Source organism: Zeugodacus cucurbitae, chromosome 5, assembly GCF_028554725.1.
Source record: "Zeugodacus cucurbitae isolate PBARC_wt_2022May chromosome 5, idZeuCucr1.2, whole genome shotgun sequence".
NCBI lineage: Eukaryota > Metazoa > Arthropoda > Insecta > Diptera > Tephritidae > Zeugodacus > Zeugodacus cucurbitae.
Genome location: NC_071670.1, coordinates 61,283,424 through 61,305,922, shown reverse-complemented (window position 1 = coordinate 61,305,922; position 22,499 = coordinate 61,283,424). Strand labels below are relative to the sequence as shown.

The window sequence follows — 22,499 nt, the reverse complement described above, 5'->3', positions numbered from 1 at the left end:
TCGGCGCACATGTCACCACTAGGTAGCCACAACTTGTAGCACGACCTAGAGGCTCATAAGACTATTTTTTTGGCTAGAAGAAAGGAACAAGTGATCTTTTAAAGTGTTTGTCCGACATTTCCTCGTATTCATCTTAAAAAGAATAATGGCTTCAATGCAACCAGTATGATTATAGCCACCCAAATGCAGTTAAGCATGTACCTCGTGCTTATTATGCCTCTGCAACTTGCCACAATTTGTTGCACAAATGCGTTCGCAAGCCAATTGGCAAGTTACCGTGCATCTCCTCTATCCATTCTTTCTTCTCTATATGTATATAATTCCACATCTTTGTATTATTCAGTATGCAAACGACGATCCGTTGGCTGCTGCTGCCGGGTGCGCACTTAATTTCGCTGCTTAACAGACAATTAAAATCCAATTATTTGTGACATTTATTATGGCTAAGACGGCGAATGGCGACGGCGTCTGTGCGGCGTTTGTCAGAAGGCAGAAGACCGAAAGGCAAGAAGCAATCCAAATTGAGCCTACTCAAAACAAGCAAGCAACATGCAAGCTTACAACAACATATGTACATACATGCATATGAGAGCTTGAGCTTGCTGATAATCCAAATGCTGGTCGAACATCCTAGCCATGGGGCAATATTATTGATGTGGCCCGGCTGTCTGTTGATGATCATGTTGCTGCTGTTGTTAATGTATTTATTGTTGTTTGAATATCTTACTATCTTGCTGTACGCTCTATCCATACATTCCATATACATATGTAGCTTCATGATTGGCGACATCGCTTCTCTACTGCATCGCCTTTTCCCGCAGATTCTTCTTCTTTTTCTTACTAACCTTCTTCTTCTTCTTCTGTTATGCGTTTTTGCACACTGCTTTATGGTAGTTTTTAGTATTTTTGTTGTAGTTTGGTCGCATCTTCAGCAGCAGCAGCGGTGTTGTGGCCCATTGAGGGCATGAGAAAAAATATTTATGCTTCTCGCTGCCAAATGAACAGTGACTTTGAAGCCAATATAGTAATTGTAATCATGCAAAAACATATTTACATTTTTACATATTTATTGACTGAACTTACAAGCCTAATTGCGTTGCGTTGCGTTAAGGCAAAAGGATCTCTACGAAGTTCACCGATGGAAATGGAAGCTTGTAGTCTCAATCAATAACACATACATACATACACATATAGGAGTCTTGATATATATTATGCATATTAATTTTGATACCGTCAAAGGTTTTTGTTCGAGACTTTTCTGGGAAATTGTAACATTGAATCAATGATCTACAGGGTGAGTCCTTCAATCACTAAGAAGAAAACCAATCAAGCACCACTTCGAGCTATCCTAAAGCCTCGAGATTATCCTTTCACCATTTCTCTTCATCGTATTGTCCTATAGACGACTCATTTCTCCGAACTCGGTCGATCGTTTATATGGTGTGATTTTCTAGTTTCTGTTCTGGTATAAAATATCCACTAAATTTGATTGGAAAATGCTTTCAGATGAACGGTACTGCACTGAATAAAAATCCGTGGCCCTACAGTTATGAAGAACCGACTGTTTGTGGGAACTCACCCTTCATATGTACGACTACGGCACTTCAAGAAGGTAGCGTTTAAAAATCGATTTGAGTTTCCTCTATTCACATAAACTGTGGTTCCGATAACAGCTCACATGGTGTAAATCTTGATACGAATTGATCTTCGGATCTTTGGTATGTGATTACTATTAAATCCAATGGTGAATATAAAGTGTTCCCATTTTCCCAGCTGGAAGGAGTTGTATTGTGGAACCAAAAACCGAGGTTAATGTTGTTATATAAATGAAACTGCAGTGCCGTCCGTTTTCAGTGAGTCTTACATCTTCAATATCAAGTTGAAAATCTAATGCGACAGAGATAAATATTGGGCTTAGAATAAAAAATCAACGAAACAGAGTTATTAAACATGGATAAGACTCTTTTATCCATGAAGTATCTATACATAAGTCATTAATAAATGGTTGACTTCCCAGACCTACAACATTAAATATAGAAAATAATATATTTCGATACTTAAAGGAATACTTCGAAGAACGCGAAGATCTTTGACTATAACTAGGATTTGATATGATGGACTTCGTAGTTTCTATCGGAAATAATGATAACAAAGTCCCTACAAATAGAACATATCCGCAATGTTATAAGCGGCTGATAAATCGTGGAATCCAGTGTAGAAACAGTATCAAAAATGGCGACTAAGGAGTAACATCTTCACAACCAAAAATAACGACGAAGGATATAAGGGACGTATAAAACAGTCTAACGTCCCAATATCAGGTGTAGAAGTATGGTCTGTGATACGAAGCGGCTCTTGGAGTATGGAGAATACAAACCCAACGGCGGCACCAATTAAATGAATTAGGTTCGCCCGAAACACAGGTTTCGGAAGTATCTAACGCAAGACCAACTGGTGGAGACATGAATATCATCTATATAGGATATCCACTTGTCAAAATATGTAACCCTTTATAATATATCCAAGATATACAAGATATGCGCCTAAGTAAAGTCTCCTGCTTTCATCTCATTGCGTTAGCTTTGAAGAAATAGGCTTGCAGTAGCGAACTCCAAGCTAACTCTTTGCCAACTATTGCCACTTGTTGCTCTACGCCATTTCGCGCAATGTCTTTTATCCAGTCTTCGTGGCTGCACCGGCGGCGGCTGTACTCGTACTTTGGGCTGTTTGCTCTTTTGTGCCATCGATTTGTTGCGCACAAATTAGCCACAGTTAAATTGAATATTTTTAACATTTCATTCGCCGCTGAGTAATTACTGTGAAATGGACTTGAAAATTAAGTAAGTAGTTGAATATTTACGAGTCGGCACACACACACACACACAGCTCATAAACACAGACTGGATGACTTGACTGCTGGCTTGCATACTTTAGTTGCGCATAACGTCGTCAGTAAAAACAACAACAAAACAACACCTCGCAAAAACCATCATTACTGCAATGCCAAATCGCCATCAGCATCGTAATGTGTATCCTGAATATGCAGCGACGACGACAGCGGCGGTGGCAAACGACTGTCGGCTACAGAATGTCTTTGGCAAATTTCGCAAAATTATGAATGCCTTTAAAACACTTAAGCGTTAAGCATCACAGCCCATTAGGGGCCCCCAATGCAACTCAGCGAGCCACCGACCATCCAAGCAGGCGGCCGCTCAGTTAGCGAACCAACCAGCCTTACACTGGCTTTCGTGCCACCCGATTGGCAGTGCATCGCTTTTAGGCATGACTAAAAGGACTTCGCCTCTGCGGTGCGCAAGTGAAAAATTCCAAACGCTTCCCGCTGCACACATCGTACACACACATTGCGGTCGGCTGCAGTCTTTAGTCAGTTTGGTCATCAAAGTGTGAACTATTGTAAGCCCGTTCAGCCGGCTTTCAGCATCCTTTCTCACGACTTGACCCGCTGCGCCTCATAACTGCCGTCAAAGTTTTTATGGCTGTGAGTTGAGTGCAACTCTGCGCTTTGTCAGGTCAATAGGTATGTAGTGTGAATATCAAAATAAATACACTGCAATAAGACACCTCAATAAGAGTGTATGAATATGAGTTTGGTTGGCATTACAAGTGGCTGTAGTCATTTTGGCAGTGAAAATTTAAAAAGTGAAATTTCACACACTTATTTGATGGATAAAGATTCGTTGAAGTATGTCTCTTTGAAGGCTTTGGAGGGAAGTTTGTAAAACCTTTCGAAGTATTTTTAAAAAACTATATTGAAGTTGAAGGAATTCCTTTCCATTAACTTGTACTCCGTATGAGTTCAAGTCAGCTGAAAAAAGTCAGAGAGGTACTGAAGGGTACGGCGCAGTTCTAACGATGAGCTTATGCTTGGTTTCTGTTGTATCAGATTCATTTCGAGTCTGGTGTAATTATTAATAAACGTCCTCAAAATATATTTTGTTAAGCAAGAACTTGAGGACCAAGTTCGCAATATCTACCCTATTATTACTTTCAATTTCGAAATTTAGTGCCAGTTTGAAACACGCAAGTCCAGCTCTCTTAGTTTTCTTCTCATTTTCTCTTTCCGTCAATTAGTCAAAAGCTTTCGTGGAATCTTACTCTAGATCGATTTAGTAATGGAGCCCGTAGTCTCTCTATCAATAGCTTCTAACTATTTTAACATAAGTTTCGTTTGGGTCCCAGGCCATAGCGGTATCGCTGGGAACTGCAAAGCCGGTGAGCTTGCGCGTAAGGGTATCCAAGCTGCAATCTCATCACATTGGGACAAGCTGGTACCCCACTATCCTCCTGGCTCTTCGCGTTGGATCAGTGTTCGTCGAATGAATACGGTAGGCGTTGGACAACGACTAGTGCCTGTGCGAAATCATTATGGTCTAAGGTGGATCGCAGGAGATCCACTGAGCTATTTGCTCTTAGTAATGTTTGAGCTCACCATAATGATAAGAATCCTTACTGATCACTACCCGATGGGGCCACATGCCGTGAAGTTAAATATCTTGCCGGATACAATTTGTCAAATTTGCATGGAAGAAGTGGAGATTGAGATAATTTCTCCTTCATTGTCTATACTGCGGCTGAAACATCTTGGTAGGACAAACTTCGGAGAACCAGTTAAACTGTCCCGATTACAAATTTGTTGCCTGTACAAATTCGTAAAGCGCTTTGTCGACACTTGAGTGACTTTGGCATCCATTTTGTGTAGTTGAACAGCAAAATTTAGTACGATAAATCAATAAACCGGTATTTTTTGCAAAGATTTTTATTTGATATTTTAACAGGTATAAAATATAAAGAGTTATCATATCTGTATTAAATATTCAATATCTTAAAAATATAAAATATATATCGAATACTCATTAATAAATCAGTCCAACAATCAGTAAGAAGTACCGTTTGCATTCAACATGGACGCCGATAGCAGCCATCGAATAGTTTCAGGAGATTTCTGTTTTTAATGCAAAAGTAAAAGGGTCTATTCGCAATAAAAGTTTCATCAAAGTGCATGGAACCATCAATGCAACAGGCTAAAAACAACAAAAAAAGAAAAAGAAATATTTAAATTATTTTTTAACGATTGTGAAGTTTCAACCACACTAACCTGTAGCTGCAGCGGCCTCCGTACCCTCCTCGGTCACATTGATGTAAGCTTCTTGTATGATTTTCGAAACGCTAAAATTGGAAGCATGGTCCGCAATGAGATTATCGAAGTCATGGCTGGCTTGGAAAATACCATGTACACCGAACTGTATAAATTATAAAAAAGTTTAAAATCATGGAATCCAACAGTATCACCAATAACCCACCTGCGTGAGCAAGCTATGCACATTTATGTTGCAATTGTATGAGAATTTTGGCAGCTTCAAGAAGACTTTCCGAAACACCATGTGATCCAGCACTACCGACAATTTCAGTTGCGAGACAGCCGCCAAACTCCTAGACGACGACGGCTCTTCAATAGGCATTATCACCAGCATTGACAGATCCGTGTCGCGATATGGCAAGTCTATCGCCATAACATTGTGGCTCGGTATGTAAGCATAGCGGACGTTCATTGTCTGGCCCATCATTGGCACGATCACATCTTCCCCGCTATTTATATGGAATGTTTCTTGCCTCGTGTCGATCGTCTCGAATTGATGTTGCCACTTCGCCTTAAAGTAGATGGCATTCGTCAGCACCGCCTGTGTATTGACGCCCACATCGTGCGAGGATATTAACGTCGGTATGCGTCCATTCGTGGCATCACTGACCCACGTATTTATTGTGGCCGCAGCTTTTTGTCGCGCACTGAAGTCGACTTCCTGTACGCCACAGGCGAACCGTTGCTGCAGCGCTTCTACAAAGCTTTCCTTTAAGCGTGTGCCGTTGTTAATAAATATTCGATTGGCAATCTTTAAGATTCTTTGATTTCTGTGACTATTTGTTTTCGCACCTTCGGACAGCATGTAGCGCGTTCTTAAGTGTTCAATATCATTTTCGGTGATTTCAATTTCGGGCGCATTTGATTTTAGGAATTCATCCAACTCAAGCGCGCTCTCACCTTTGATGCCGATGCGCAGCATTGTGAGCATTTCCCATATGAGAAATGGTGATTCGATTACATTCTGGAATTCTTCGAGTAACTTGCTGAAGAATATATTCATTTTGCAGTGCGCTAAAGAAAAAATTTATGGCAATTAGTTTAATTGGAAAAGAGGAGAAATTTAGACCGTATAATATGTCCTTAGAAATAAGAAGCCTAGAGCCCACCAAGTCACTATAGAAAGATCTGCTGGAGGATACCACTTTTCTCAAGGCAACTGCTATCCGGGCGTTGCATTATTTTGGAATCCCAGTTTCAGAACTCGGAATAAAGAAGTAATCGGAAACTATTCAGGAAAAAGCCCAGCTAATTTGTTGGAAACTAAACTATTATTGTATTTCTATCTATATCAATACCTAAGTCTAAGACCTCGCTCGACATCTATTTCAGCACGAATAATCAACGGATTTGGGTTCAGATAAAAGGGCTCTGTTTCAAGGTTGAGTCAAATTAAGCATAGTTTGATAGGGATCCCCTTAAACATAGACACTAACCCTTCAGTAAAAGTCAATCGAAGGCATAAAGTCGTTACTAAATGGAGCCGAACTATGTACCATGCAGAATCCTACCTCAACAAGTGAAAGAGGGTCTCAGATCTCTCGATACAATATGTGGAACTGTAGAGAAATTATACAATTATTTGTGGAACTAAACATGTATAGAGAAGCTGTAGAATACCCTTCCTTGACGATCCGTAATATTTCAGATATCGTATAAAGAGAGATAAAGAGAGTGATCCAAAAAAATTGGCTTCCCTCCCACAAATCGACTGGATATTCCTATTTTTCTTCACTAGACTATGGATATTTTCTCAATAATTGACAAATCAATATACTCCGATTAAAATACAAAAATAAATCGATAAACCGGAACACCGTTATTCATTCCCCCTTCGATCCCTCCGCATTACATAATATATCCACATATATTTATTGCAATTTACTTAAAATTTGCCGAAATTTCTGCCATGTAAGCTCCCAAAAAATACCACAAAAACAAAAGGTTCATTGAACTAAAATGCCCAGACCACAAAAGGTGCTCCCGTAGGGTAGAGAACATATACCAACTCTAACACACACGCAACGAGGCAAATGTGTCTGTGTCAAATAAACTGCGGGTCGAATTGAAACAAAATAAAATCGCCAAGAAAAAAGGATCAACGCAAGGAAAGGACCGACAACGACGAATGGCAAAGAGAGAGCGCGTCTCATGGGCCAACAACAAGCGGCTGCCTGTAGTTAGCTGACTGGCTGATTTTGTTGTGTCTGGCCGCAGCGGGCGTACAAACTAGTTAAAGGCTCACGTACTCGTACTCGCATATACCGACGCATTACGCACGAAAGGATGATAGGATAAAGAGCCACAACCGAAAGGTTCTTGACATGGCCAGCCAACATGCATGTGTACGCATACAAAAACAAAATGTGTTGCGTGTGTGTTGTTGCTTTTTTTGTGCGAGGCAGCAGGGTAATGTGCTTGTAGGCGGCCAGGCGGCCTTTCGGACAACCAACTTATGTAGACGTGTTACTCGTTACGTTATATATGTTCGTGGATATCTATATTGAACTGTGCATATTCGGTATAACTGTATGTGTTCACATTCATATATGCTTTCGGGTATATAACAGTACAAATACCTAATGTGTGCAACTGTCGACCAAAAGGATAATGAACTATCGGTAAGTTTGAGATACGTTAATATTTGCGTATAGAAATAATTTTGAAATTTGTTTAACGGGGATATTTGTTTTGGGGGAAGTATGTACATATATTTTAAATGAATATTAAAAATATAATTGAAAAAGTAACACAAACATTGTCCACATTTAGGCTAAAAAATTAAATATTTATCGAAGACACACACCTATTGTTATTTTGTAATGAATAAAATGGGATCATTTCCCCTGATTGGCAAGATTGCCGCATTTGGAACGAAGAGAAAACTGTTGAGATTCAAGCGTTGCCATTTCATCCAGAAAAAATAACGATTTGGTGTGGTTTGTGTGCCGGTGGAATCATCGGTCCATATTTCTTCAAAAATTATGCCGTTGAGAATGTAACCGTTAACGTCGACCGTTATCGCGCCATGATAACCGACTATTTGATGCCTGAAGTTGAAGCTCGTGATCTCGGCAACATTTGATTTCAACAAGACGGCGCCACTTCACACACATCGCAACAATCAATGGATTTATTGAGAGAACACTTCGATGAGCAGATAGTTTCACGTTTTGAGCCGATCGATTGGCCACCTTTTTCCTGCTCGAATAAATCAAAATAGAAAATTGGACTCAACGGATGGACCGTTTGAGACATTGTCGCAGCCACCAATTGAAAGAGATAATCTTTAAGAAATCAAAGAATGTTCTTTCGAGTGATAATAAACTTTTCCTTTTAAATTTGAAATTTCTGTGTTTTTTCTTTAAAAAAGCAGGAAGTTTCGAAATGTATCACCCTTTATATATCATTATATGATGTCAGAATGGGTGAAATCGGTTATTATCCGACGTCCATCCTCCATACAAAAGATTATATTAAATCCTACTAAAAGGATCATAATGCCCAAAAGCACACAATTTTAAAGGCACGATGATGATAGAAAGGCTACATTCAAATGAAAAATGGGCGTGACGGTGCCCTCTTTTTGGTCAATATCCATATATCAGGAACTACCTGATAAATTTCAACCAAATTTTGTACATGATATTTCTTTAACTTCCTGATGTTATATCTTGAAAACCGGTTAACAACCATGCCTATTTCCCTTATAACCCGATTTTGAAGTCAATCTGATTCAAGAACCTGCACAAAACATTGCAAAAATACAAAATTTGACATCGCCCGCCTAAAAATCGCCGAAATCGGACTATAACTTTTCAAGACCCTAGATACTGAACAAGAGTCCCTCAGTGGGGCAACCGAAAATATAAGGTATCTTTATACAAAATCCAAGGACAGCATTAAATGAGAGATTTATAAAATGTATAAGTAGCCGTTTATTTAAAATTTAAAAGTACTAAAGTATCTCTGGACTATAAAGGAAGGAAATTATTTTTCCACTTACATACAAAAATACAAACAAATTCACATACAAAACCGGCAACTACTTATAAAGCTCACGCAGACGAATTTTATCGATCCAATATGCGAACGAATGTTTAGACCGTCTGCAGCTTGTAAAGGTGCGTGAGTTATTGGGTGCAAAACAAGTAAAATTATACCAACCAAAAGTGTACTTACATACTATATACGAGTATATATGTACATATGTATGTTTTCACACATGTTTATATACTTGAAAAAGGTTTGAGTGGCAGACACATGCTACCTTCTACACACACACTCCTCTATAAATAAATAAATTCCTGACGCATAAATATTTCCTGCCCAAAATCACAGCTTATATTCATGTACATACCTTTGTATGTGATGTGCCGGTAAATAGATATTTGATAGCATATAAAATAATAATAATGTGCTCAAGCACATATTCCACACACATACAGTAGTGTGTTTCTGAGGAAGCTATTGCCCGTTGTTGCTTTTAACATGACCTAACTCAAGTTTTGCTTTACATTTCCTATGAAGGCGGACATGGATTTAATCTCTTACGTACATAAAAATGTTTTACTTTTGATGAGGCGGTGCAATTCATTCATTTTCTATGTAATTTAATGTGAGCTGTATTTATTTGAAAAACTTACCAACGAAAATTTTAAGAAATGCTTATTAATTGCAAATTAGTAGTAAAAATATAGTGACAATTTCACTTGAAGAAATTATTTTATCAAAAATTTTTTTCTCCGAAGTTCTCTAATTTGTTCAACAGAGAAAGCATGAGGTGAATTGTGAGGAAAGTATTGTTTCACATCGCATAACCCACTAATAAAACTCGAACACTCTTTTAAAAGTATTAAGCGTGTAAAAATAACGGATTATGAGAATGATATCGAAGTTCTGACTTCTCCAGAAACAAAAAGGAACCAATAAATAAGTTAGAAATTAACAATTTTTTTCTAGAAGAAACTCAGTTATTATCTTATCAGTGCGGTGTGAGCGATGGCAATATCCATTAAGACGATATCTTAAATAATCACAGGAAATGTCAATGGACATAAGTTTCAAATTAAAAAAAAATTAGGAACGATCAAAAAAATCAGACATTACCAAAAACCAGTGAAATAAAATCCAACAGATCCACGGTGGTTTAATATTTTCTTCGAAGCAAATAGTTCACATTTCACGTTTTGGCGAAAGAAATAAAGCAATTTTCTGAAGATTGAGCTTTACTTAACACTTGAAAAAGATTTTGTTCTCATTATCGATTTAATGGATACACGTTTATAACTTCTTATTGGTAACTCTCTTCTGCGAACCCTAGATGAATAATCTCCCTCTTCAAAGCAACGAAAATTTCAACTGTTTGCCACCGATTGGCACAGTTTTTTAGATCCAATGTTTTTAACAATTCCAGCGGGATTCCAGCTCGTAGTAGTCAGTATCAGTAACAAAATGTATGATTAGTAGATAAGAAAGAACTCTATCTAAAGTTGTGTACTTTATGGGCAAAAGAGAGAGAGTGTATATAATTAGCACCGGTATGCTCATGATATGCCTTTTTGATTAAGAATTCAACGAAATGAAATGATTCTATATGGTCTTATCAGTAAAATGAAAGTGAATACAGTCAACATGTTGTTTAAACTTTATAAAGTTTATCTACAGTTTAGTAAGGAAGGTCTAACTCCGTGAGGAACATAACTATCAATTGATAAACCCTGATATCTTGAAGAAGAATGAATGCAATTTTTTCCTGTTGCGAGTCTTGACTAAAAGTAGACATTAGACTACTAAGCGATTAGACTACTACCGGTGCTATTGTAAGTGACGATCAGTCGCTCAACCATCGTGTATAAATGCTTTTCAATACCTCATTTGTCGTCTGAAATTTTTGAATTTTATCGATCAAGTTATAGAATAGAAAAATTAAATATAATCGTCTGGAGTCTATCCTACTGCCAGTCGATAGTCGCAATAGGGGCGTTTATGTTCGTAAAATGTTTATCTGAATGTTAATCGGCTTAAGGTGAAGTCTGTATATTCAACAAAGGGATACTAGGAAAGAGTAAAGATCACTCTCACCAATTTTAGGAACCGAAAAATTGTTTTCAATTCTTAATAGATATCTGCCATCTGCCCGAGTTTAATTTTTGCACTGAAACATTACTACATGACCACTATAACCAAAATTTACATTTATTAGGCTTCTCTTCGGAGTGTTACCACATTTTCTAGGAAGTTGGTATTTCAAAAAAAAAATAAATATTGCTTCAATTTTGTATTTTTACTCACTCCCTTTGTTAGTGTAAATGTAATATTTATAAACAGATTATAATTATGTATTTTTTTTCAATTTCATTCACATCTCATTTTTTTCTCATTCGCATACGAAAAACCCGCTTATTAAAAGTATATTTTATAACAGTAAACTGACACAAATTTTTTTATTAACTTCTCGCGTTGCACTTTACCACAGCACTGAAGTAAATGGCCAGTAAATTCCATTTCATGTCGGCATGGATTTGAAACCAATCCCCCCTTTGCTTTATATTTCGGTCTGTTATCTTTAAAATATTTCGTAAATACCGTCGACTCATTCGACTTTTTAATAAAGCAATTTTTAATGCTTGTTGATAAATTTTTGAAATATATGTATTTATTTATATTCTAAAGATAACGGTTCCTTTGATAAACGGAATTGGCGATATTTCAACGCTCTTTGGCCGATAAGCCAGTGCTGGTGTCGTGTGTCCATTGGTGGTGAGTTAGACGCAGCAGTCGTGGCCGAGTGGTTAAGGCGTCTGACTCGAAATCAGATTCCCTCTGGGAGCGTAGGTTCGAATCCTACCGGCTGCGATATGACTTTTTTTACGGTTTTACTTTTTAATTTAAGTTAATATAGAATTAATTATCGCTTATCGCTAACTTTCATATTCTTTATTTGGACGATGACCTCTACGCTGAGTCAAAAGTAAAATTTGTACATTTCTACATTTCACTTTCTACGTATTCTTTATGATTTTTAAGAATATGTATGCCAATTCGCTAGGTTCGCCGATGGTGAGCCTTCCAAGGTGTTTCAACCTTAATCTGGCAAAAGCTGGACAACGGAGGAGGAAAGCTTAGATGATTCCACCTCGCCTTCCTCCAAATAGTTTTGGCAACTTGCATCTCCAAGGGTTCCAAATTTCAACGCATGCGTGCCTATCGGACAATGTCCAGTAAGCACACCATTGACCACGTCAAGTTGGAAATTGCTGAGAGAAAGCAGTTCGAAGGACCTTTTACGCTCCACTGATGATCAAAAGAACCTCGCAACTGTACAGGTGCTGGTTGTTGTCCAGAACTTGGCGAGCTCATTCGATATCTGCATGTACAACGCTCTTGTGCAAGTGGATCATGGACTGCCAACCCGCTCTCATTCTGGCATCAATGTTGCTAGGTTACCGACTCTTGCAAACTTGTCCGCTTTACAGTTCCCAACGATTCCGCGTTGACCGAGTACCCACACGAGTCGCATTATGAAAATCTAAGTAATGTGTATCAATCCAAATCAGCACATCTGCACAAATCTAATTACATATGATATGAGAATCTGGAAGAAATAGTTTCCCACGGAATCAAAGACCCAGTCGAGTGAATCGGTGACCTGACCAAAATTCAAAGAATTATGAGTTCTAAATTCGGGTGCTCAGGATCTAAGTTTGTGGTAATTCTTTTCAATAGCAGTGGGTCCTTTAAGTCATTATCCAACTACCGATCTTCTACGGAAAATGAGAATATCGTAATAGTTTTCTATTTGGTTATGGATTTGCTAAAGAAGCGAAAAACGATAAGATTTGATCGGTTTTGAATGTTGTTGTAACGATCTGCTCAAAATAAATGTACATTAGTAATTAATTGATTATTACAACAACTAAATCGATGCTACTCAGTCTGGAGAGAGTTAAATAAATGGGCTGAAGGAGTGGATTTCAAAGGAAAAGAACTTGAAGTTTCTCATTTTATTTACGAAAAAGTGGTTCTGAGAATTATTTATTGTCTTATACATTATTAAGAAGGAATTTATGAAATTGAAATGTATTTTAGGAGACCAATATCAGACTCTTAAGCAAAAATTTATATTTTTGACGCATTCTTTTGCGTGCTGCAGCCAATTTTTAATCATTGTACTGCTTAAGAATTAAGGAAGACTTCATACATACTTACATAACTTAAGAGTTCAACGATTTTAAGTTGCGAAGAGAAAAAAATAACCGAAGGAAGGAAGACAATGTAATGAGCAAACGCAAACCGATTCGCAATGCATATATGTAGCTGCAATGTGAAAATATGTATATATACATATGTACATATGTAGGTGTTGGCGATGCAGCATTCAGTATATTGCAATTAGCAGCAGGCAGCAAATGAAACAAAAGACTCAAGCGAAGAACGCGCCAAAGTTGGAAGGCAAACATACATAATGTACAAATGTATATATAAAGATATACATATAAGCCTATTTATATACATACATAAATCTGGCAAGTTGCAGCCTCAGCAACATTTTCATTGCTTTTGCATGTTGCTGCTGCTGCCAAGCTGAGAGCGTAACAATTGCAAATTAACAAAATGTAACTGTCTGGCAATGCGCACACACACACACATACAAACAAGAGGGCCAGCAATCGACACACGCTTGGCAACATGCAACAGCCGTGCTGCAACAAATGCTGCAGCAGCTACAAATAAAATGCAATTAATAATAAAGAATGAAGAAGCATACAGTTTGTTGTTGTTGTTGCTGTTGCTGTTTGCGTTTGCTGCTGCTAAGTAATAGGCAATATTGAACTGCTTTGATGTATGTTTGCTGTAACTGCTTTTCATGTTGCATTTTGCGTCAATTGTTGTTGTAGTTGCTACTATTGCTGTTGTTACTGTTGCCGGGCAATCAAAGCTGTCGAACTCAGATTTACTGCTAGACATGCATATGCATGTAGATGTGCTCTCAGCATTTTAATTTCAAACCAATGCATAATTGCTCAACAACAACAACAATAGCAATATTTGCAATAGACAATTGCTAGCAGTGTGGCCACAAGCGTGATTGCCACTGCCACTGTCATGGCCGCGGCCACAGACAAAGCCGACAGCAGCTTAACAGTAACAACAACAATGAGTACAATAACAACAACAGTAATGCAAAGTACTACAACAACTCAAATTAATTACCTACAACTAATTACGGCATAATTTGCTAATTAGTCGTTGTAGGCAGGCGAGCAACACATACAAGACAGCCGTCTTGTTGTTTTTGTATGGGTGTGTGTGCATTGTATTTGCTGTTTTGTGATATGCAATTTAAGCTATGATTATGAAGCATTTTTTCATGTCGATTGTATTGAAGCGTTTTCCAATGCGTTGCAGCAAATGCATTCACACATATTTATAAGTAGGCAGAGGCGTAGATAAATAAAATATGTCATGGGGGTACAATTTATTTTAAAGTATATAGAAATCGAACAATATATACTTGCTACAAGGTCCTTGCTAAAATGAAAAGTGGCCGGGGAACAAGCCAAGAAGTTCGGTACCAATCCCCTTCGACAATGTGAACATCCCTAGCTAGATTACAACAACAAATTTATTTACTCACAGACCCAAAATCTATCTCAGTCAATAACAAAATTAGTTACTTGACTTTTAAAGACCGACAAAGGAACATAAAACGCTTGTTTTGGTAAATGCCGCATTCTCCGGTACAGCTGGATGAACTTGAACTCACTGAAAATATTCAGTTATATCGTTTTCTTTATTGTTGGTTGATTTTTTCTCTTTGATATACATTTTAAGAACGGAGGAGAGATTCAGAGAAGAGATAGTTTCAAAATGAGAGCTCGTCTGCTTATTCTAGTCTGCTTAAAAGCGAAAACTCTTTGTACCTGGAGATCCTGGTACTTCCCGACCCACTTAGTTTCAAGTTCAGAGTCCGTACAAAATTTAGTTTGCTTAAAAACGAAGACTTTGGGACCTGGGGAAACTGGGTTATTGAAATTTTAAATCATTTCCGTTAGATTCTGCATTCTGATTCCTGTCATTTATTATCTAGATTTCTTTGTAGACCGTTCAGTCTGAACTTGGTATAGCTTAGTTAATGGATGATAAGATCTTTTTTGGTTACAAACGGATATTAATTCAAAATTTGTGGAATACATATCGAGCTTACAGAGTAAAATTTACAACAGGTATATTCCGTTAGTAATACACTTTGGCTTAAAAAAGCATCATTGCACTATTTTTGGAAGAATAATGTATAACAAAAATAGATCTTCTAGATTGGAGCAATCTAAGCTCTCGAACTGTGCTGCAGTGGAACCGCCTAAGCTTTTTTGTCAATCGGATGTACGCGATAGAATCGGATAAAGAAGTCAACATTTGAGTTTCTCATACATTTAATCCAAGAAATATGAAGCCCTCGTTTAAAAATCTTCGCTTGCTTTCGAGTTCACCATATAAGTAGTGGAAGTAGCTCTATAGAAACTAACTGAAATTCATACTTCCATATGTAAATATATCAATAAAATGTTATGCATGCACCTATTATCTTGTAGTACAAGCAATTTGCGTTAATTTAATTTAGAATTTATATAATTTCATTTTTTATTGCATATGCAACATGTTACGCCTATTTCTCTCATGCATACCACCAATCAGCATACCGCTTTGCCCACTGGCTGTCACTCACGCGATGTGCGACTAGTGTGAATTCCGTAAATCGGTGGAATAAACGCGATTAATAATAGGTCCTTACAAGTTGAGACGGCTTTAGAGAGGATTAGATGATTTTGCATTAAATTTGAGAGAGATTTACATACATACATATATGTAAGTATATAAGGAATATAAAGATGTTTATGTACTGAAATGCAGGCATTGAACTTATGATTTATCCCACTCTTATTTGAAGTTCTAAAGTTTATTTGTGCTTAACCACGTACTTAACACTTAATTTATTAGAGTTTATAGGTTAGGTTTGGGAATTTAAGTGAAATATACTTCAATATTAACGATCTTCAGGAAGCGCTTAGAAGTAAAACTAGCTTGTAAGCATAAAATATTAGTTTCGAATATATATTTTCCCCCCAAAAAACTCACCAATCTACACCGTTATCAGTACGAATGTTATGTTATACACACAAAAAAAAATATTTATTTTCGATACAAAACTGAAGACACTACTCACTAACGCTTCGAACGAGATAAAATAACTAACTGACACAAATTTTGTAACATAACATAGCGTTATTTACTTTTTTCACCGATTGCCATTGGACTTCAATTTAAGAAGTAAATTCCATTAACTTTCATAGATATTGAATAATTGCTGTTATTGTTGTAAAACAATACTTTTCATTCACAAAATTTCAGAAAATGCTCATAGAATCGAGTGTGATTGGATATATATGCCTATGTGCACGTATGTATGTCTATGTGCACGTATTTCTAATTTACAAATTTATTGCATACTTTCAATGGCAAAGAACGTAATTTTTCTGAAAGTGAATTTTGTCAGCACTTGGCAAGCCCTTAATTGCTTATGCTCTTATCTTATCTTGTTATGAATAATGTACATTATATGCTCTCAGTATTCATTGAGCAAAAAAGGAATTGTGTATAGGCACTGAAACAAAAAAAAAAATAATGTATATTTGCTCTGAAATTGAAACCTTTATCGTATCGTATGTCCATTCATAATTGCAATCATGTAGAAAATTTCTCAACAAAATTTGATTTCTATTTATTTTATTTTAATTTCATGTTGCTAATAATTTAAAATTATTAATATTTATCTTATATTTTATATCATAACTTTATTATTTATTTTTTTTTAATAAGAAATTACCGATATTTTTTACTTCAGTGCAAATATGTGCGTTCATAAATCATTTAATTTCATTTAAGCATTGCATCCTTATTATTCAAAATATTTTCTAATATTTTTTCATATTCAGTACCCCTTCCTTATGCCCTTATTTGCCACACTCCCAAAAAATAAAATGTTTTTCTTTCCGTTTGCCTTGCAATCCATAAATCAAAGTGAAAATCCTGTTGCCCGTGCCGCATTGGACTTAATTTGACACCTATGAGTGCAATTATCCAACGGCACGGCGTTACTCCTTGCGCCACCTTCCAAATGCAACTAAAACGTGCATACATATGTATATGTGTGCACCGCTGCGCAGCGACACATTTTTTATTGTTGATCATCAGCGATAAATTTTACCGTAAATCGCCCGAAATAAGGTGACAAGCTGTAATAATTCTTTGCCACCCGAAACAACACCACACTACCACCAACAACAACAACAACAACAACAGCAAAAACACTAAAAGAAGCAGTGGCATGTACATATGTATGCACAACAATAGCACCTTCGCAGCTGAGCAAGTCACAACCAAAAAGGGCCAATTAACAATAACGAAATGCGTGGCGTTGCGCCCACGAAGAATCCATTCTTAAACATACATGTCCACCAACAGCATAGTTGTTGTTAAACTTTTAGCAGCAGCCACCAAGTTGGTCCATCACCCATTTCGCCTGTTGCTGCAACAAGAGAAAATATCTACTTACACGTATGTATGTACGTAGCCAACACACCAAAACCAGCAACAATAGCCAGCAATAGCAACAACAATATGTGATCCAACTATACAATGGCACAAATAGTAGCGATTATCGTGGTTATATAAATCACTTTCGGCACATTTGGCCGCCAGCGGCGCTTTTACCATTATACATTGGCCAAACAGTTGGGCGACTAACACGGGAAGTAGCTGATACATATGAGTGTTTGTCCCTTGCCACTTTCAAAAAAAATGTATTATGAATAGCTGTAGTAGAAATGCTTAGGCGCAGCATGTTTTGGAAATTGGAAAGACAATGCAAGCTAAAAGTACTTAGCTAAATGCTGTTATAAATAATATTTGTGCAACTTTAGTGTCGGCCGGCATTTTATGCAGCCATAAATGCCGCGAAATGTAGCATGATTTTGTTAATATTATTTAAGCGTCTGCCGACTTTCACGAACTGCAAAGAAAATGGTAAAATGTTTGCCATAGTTGCAAAAAAAAAAACAAAAATAATCACCACTTTAGCGTTGCACTGATCTTAGCTGGTCCTTGCAACGTGCCTCCAACAAAGTTATCCCAAATTTAGTGCAAAATTTAATCCTCATGCATTAATAATTAAAAAGTCACATTTATTTTTTTATCTTACAATTCAGGTTTCGTGTTTATTTCAACTAACGCTTTAAGAAATAAGAAATAAAAAAAATTATATAGATTCTTAATGTTTCACGTAATATTACTTTATAAAGGTATTTTTGCTTTACACACAAACAAATAGAAAGAGCGGCAAAACAACTAACCGCTGCTGTCATAAGTTCTCCATATTGACGTTTGCTTTCAACTTGACTTTCATGCAGCGTAGTATATGAAATGCCACAAAAGTTTAAAAATACCTCTTATGGATTTTGTTTAAATAATGCTAATAATTATAATGAAAATAATAAGGAAACAAGCATACAAAATTATAAGTAAGATCAGTGATTTTTTTTTTCGAAGTATAAACTCTAAACATTAATAAATTTTCATTTTTCATTAAAATTGAATAGCAACTTCCATAACGCAGAATATCTACAACGTCAACATGCGGCGTGCTTACATGTAGATATGTACATACATATGTATAAGAGAGTGGCTAAGTATCTAAAATGCAAAAAAATAGAATACAATTACTATATGAAAAGACGGCTAAACGAATTATTGTTAGGGGAACTAAAAGAAAATGCGAATAAATAGCACACAGCGACCTAGCTAACGAGCGCGCACAACGTGCAACACTTGGACCAACGTATAGACATGGCTGGAAGCCAGTAGCAAGCGCCAACCGGCAAGTTGTGTAGCGCTCTTTACTCAACCGCGCATCTTAGCAGCCAAATGTAGACCGTATAAAAAGTTGGAATCAAATATCGCATAGTTATTGTTGTTGTTGCAACTTCTTACAAGTGATTTAGCATTTAGTTTTTATATGTATATACTATTTAAACTATTATCCATATCCTTTTTTAGCTTGTATTAAAGTGTGTAGTAAGAGTATACAATATATATATATTTTTTTTCATTATTTTATTTTATTGTATGTACTTATAGCAATTTATGTATTCCATTTTTATTATTTTGCATTATTAATAACTTTATTACTGTTTTGTATTTCATTTATTATACTCATTTGTTTCTTGTAGTATTTATATTTTGCGTAGTAGAGTGGTTTTTGTTTAAAAACATTCAAGACATCAGCATCTCAATGTATTAAGTTGTATAGTGTTTTAAAAATATTAAACAGCACACCGGAAAATAGTTGTTCTTCTTTAGCCAGTTAGAAATTATTTTACGCAATATTACTCTACTTAAATGTTATTTTATAATTCCATTTCATGTTTCACGCACATTACAACTACATCAAGCCCCCACCCCCATCACTTGTTTACCAACTAAAAGCCGTTGTATTCACGTGTTGTTCCCATTGTATGCCCATCCCCCCGCCACACAGCATGCAGCTGCTTCATGCCTGCTCGTTTCATCGTCGTTCGTTCGTTTTCTGCTACAAACATGCTTGCACTTCAGTCTTCGACGGCATATTTTTGAGTCCATTCACGTGCATTCTTGATGGCCTCAGCCTCGTTCACCTTCCACAATTCTGCGACATCATTTGCTAGTGGATCATCTGGATTGGGTGCACTTAAAAGCGCCTGAATTGAAAGCAAAATTGTACGAATCTGCAATGCTGGACTCCATTTATCCTTCAGTACATCCAAACAAATGCGTCCCAAGCGATCAATATTCGGATGATAGATTTTGGTAATGAAACGTACTTTTGGCGCTGACATAGGATAGTCTTCGGGCAAGAATAATTCCAATTTGAAAACGCCACCTTCAAAAGGCGAATCATTTGGACCTGTTACGATAACATGAAAGTAGCGTGCGTTGTTCTCATCGGGAATGGCATTAATGCCGGGCACTGGCTCCTGCATCAAGCGTTGAGTCTCCTTGATGATGCGACGTGGTAGGCTGGACATGTTTGCAGTTTATTTGTTAGCTATTCACTTTAGTGTAAACTTGGTCGTTATTATAATTCTTATGAGTTTATGATATTTGAGAGCCTTTCCTGTTTCGCTACTGTTCGCTAGGGAACGATGCACATGTGAAAGGGGAACGCTATAAATATATAAGGACAGAACAATAACACTGTGATAAGTTAAATGAATTGGTTTGAGTTTTAGAAAAAATAAATAAATATTTTGAAATTAATAACGGGTGATTTTTTTGAGGTTAGGATTTTCATGCATTAGTATTTGACAGATCACGTGGGATTTCAGACATGGTGTCAAAGAGAAAGATGCTCAGTATGCTTTGACATTTCATCATGAATAGACTTACTAACGAGCAACGCTTGCAAATCATTGAATTTTATTACCAAAATCAGTGTTCGGTTCGAAATGTTTTTATCGACAAATTTTGTTCAGCGATGAGGCTCATTTCTGGTTGAATGGCTACGTAAATAAGCAAAATTGCCGCATTTGGGGTGAAGAGCAACCAGAAGCCGTTCAAGAACTGCCCATGCATCCCGAAAAATGCACTGTTTGGTGTGGTTTGTACGCTGGTGGAATCATTGGACCGTATTTTTTCAAAGATGCTGTTGGACGCAACGTTACGGTGAATGGCGATCGCTATCGTTCGATGCTAACAAACTTTTTGTTGCCAAAAATGGAAGAACTGAACTTGGTTGACATGTGGTTTCAACAAGATGGCGCTACATGCCACACAGCTCGCGATTCTATGGCCATTTTGAGGGAAAACTTCGGAGAACAATTCATCTCAAGAAATGGACCCGTAAGTTGGCCACCAAGATCATGCGATTTAACGCCTTTAGACTATTTTTTGTGGGGCTACGTCAAGTCTAAAGTCTACAGAAATAAGCCAGCAACTATTCCAGCTTTGGAAGACAACATTTCCGAAGAAATTCGGGCTATTCCGGCCGAAATGCTCGAAAAAGTTGCCCAAAATTGGACTTTCCGAATGGACCACCTAAGACGCAGCCGCGGTCAACATTTAAATGAAATTATCTTCAAAAAGTAAATGTCATGAACCAATCTAACGTTTCAAATAAAGAACCGATGAGATTTTGCAAATTTTATGCGTTTTTTTTTTTTAAAAAAGTTATCAAGCTCTTAAAAAATCACCCTTTATTACTCATTCTCTCGAATGTCGCGTTCATTTAACGCCATATCTGTTATATCGTATGTACAAATGTAAAAAGTCGTTGGTGAAAGCCCAACTCAGCGGCTTTTTTTAAACAAAGGAAACAAAGAAAATATTTGGAGTGTGCTACGCGTAGTAGAAGCTTAACGTAGACATCATACAAGTTCATATTGATATATAAATATGTTCGTATACAGATTGCATACCACTGCCCAGAGGGTGTGCTAATCATCGATCAGCACTTGTGTCCCCAAAAGTGATATATTGATTTCTTGGCAGGCTTATATACAAAACAAAATTACGTGCTTCTCGAACCTACCACTGAATGGACCCCCACACGCTCTTCCTACATGCAATCATACATACATATGTATTTGTACGTATGTACGTGATTGCCAAAGCCGAGAAGGCACGTACCTACTTTGTTAATTTTACGCTTTGGAAAATCAATAAACCAACAGCTAAAATACCAGCGAATGCATCATGCTATTGCAATCGGAAATCTATAAGAATCTAGTAAACTTGCAAATATGTTATCTTTCAATTTGAAGAAAGGCTGCAAATGTGAAAATTTTCTCAATACATCGCTTAAAACACCGACTGAAGTACAAAACGAATACCACAACCACGAGACACCGATGAACTTGCAAATTTTAAGCATTCACTATCAACGCAATTATCAGTATTAGTATATAATTTTAGCTATTAATTTGATTAATTATCAATAGAGCGTAGTTTGTTGCACACTCACCACTATTTTTTATTGGTTATTATTGCTTACTTTTCGTGAGTAATAATTGAAAACAAACAATTAGAAATTTCACGACAAACGCACTTAAAAAAATTTTCTGACAAATTGTCCAAACTGACAGTGCTGTAGCATAGGGGCAAGCGCATAAGTGTGAAAGAGCGCAAACAACAAAATATGTAACATGGCGAAGGGTGCCAGTGAACGTGCGAGTGAATGTGAGCGCAGTAGTAGGCAACAGAAGCGCTGTCATGAGAAAAATTTTGTAGTTTTCACAACTGCCAGCTT

The 22,499-nt window shown here is 36.9% G+C and overlaps 2 protein-coding genes and 1 non-coding gene across 8 annotated transcripts; 1 reads left to right on the top strand and 2 right to left on the bottom strand.

Moving 5' to 3' along the window:
• Positions 1–4,768: 4,768 nt before the first annotated feature.
• Positions 4,769–16,380, bottom strand: LOC105208934 (serine protease inhibitor 42Dd-like). Of its 4 annotated transcripts, none has more exons than XM_029038106.2 (4): positions 16,298–16,380; positions 5,322–6,172; positions 5,117–5,261; positions 4,769–5,042 (listed from the first exon to the last, which is right to left on the bottom strand). In XM_029038106.2, exons 2-4 carry the CDS (start codon positions 6,159–6,161, stop codon positions 4,918–4,920), a joined length of 1,110 nt encoding a protein of 369 aa, XP_028893939.2. In that variant the 5' UTR covers positions 6,162–6,172; positions 16,298–16,380; the 3' UTR covers positions 4,769–4,917. The 4 variants fall into 4 exon arrangements, with proteins under 4 accessions (XP_028893939.2, XP_011177339.2, XP_054087463.1 ...); XM_011179037.3 differs by lacking the exon at positions 16,298–16,380 and adding an exon at positions 11,453–11,686; XM_054231488.1 differs by lacking the exon at positions 16,298–16,380 and adding an exon at positions 10,268–10,555.
• Trnas-cga (transfer RNA serine (anticodon CGA)) lies at positions 11,935–12,016 on the top strand. The gene has a single exon. It is a non-coding gene; the product is annotated as a tRNA-Ser (tRNA).
• Positions 16,381–18,401: 2,021 nt separating the features above from the next.
• On the bottom strand, positions 18,402–22,400 carry LOC105208935 (ubiquitin-conjugating enzyme E2 N). 3 transcript variants are annotated; one of them, XM_011179041.3, is made up of 2 exons: positions 22,245–22,400; positions 18,402–20,419 (listed from the first exon to the last, which is right to left on the bottom strand). In XM_011179041.3, exon 2 carries the CDS (start codon positions 20,278–20,280, stop codon positions 19,825–19,827), a length of 456 nt encoding a protein of 151 aa, XP_011177343.1. In that variant the 5' UTR covers positions 20,281–20,419; positions 22,245–22,400; the 3' UTR covers positions 18,402–19,824. The 3 variants fall into 3 exon arrangements, with proteins under 3 accessions (XP_011177343.1, XP_011177342.1, XP_054087266.1); XM_011179040.3 differs by having other exon boundaries at positions 22,215–22,376; XM_054231291.1 differs by lacking the exon at positions 22,245–22,400 and adding an exon at positions 21,881–21,905.
• Positions 22,401–22,499: the final 99 nt, after the last annotated feature.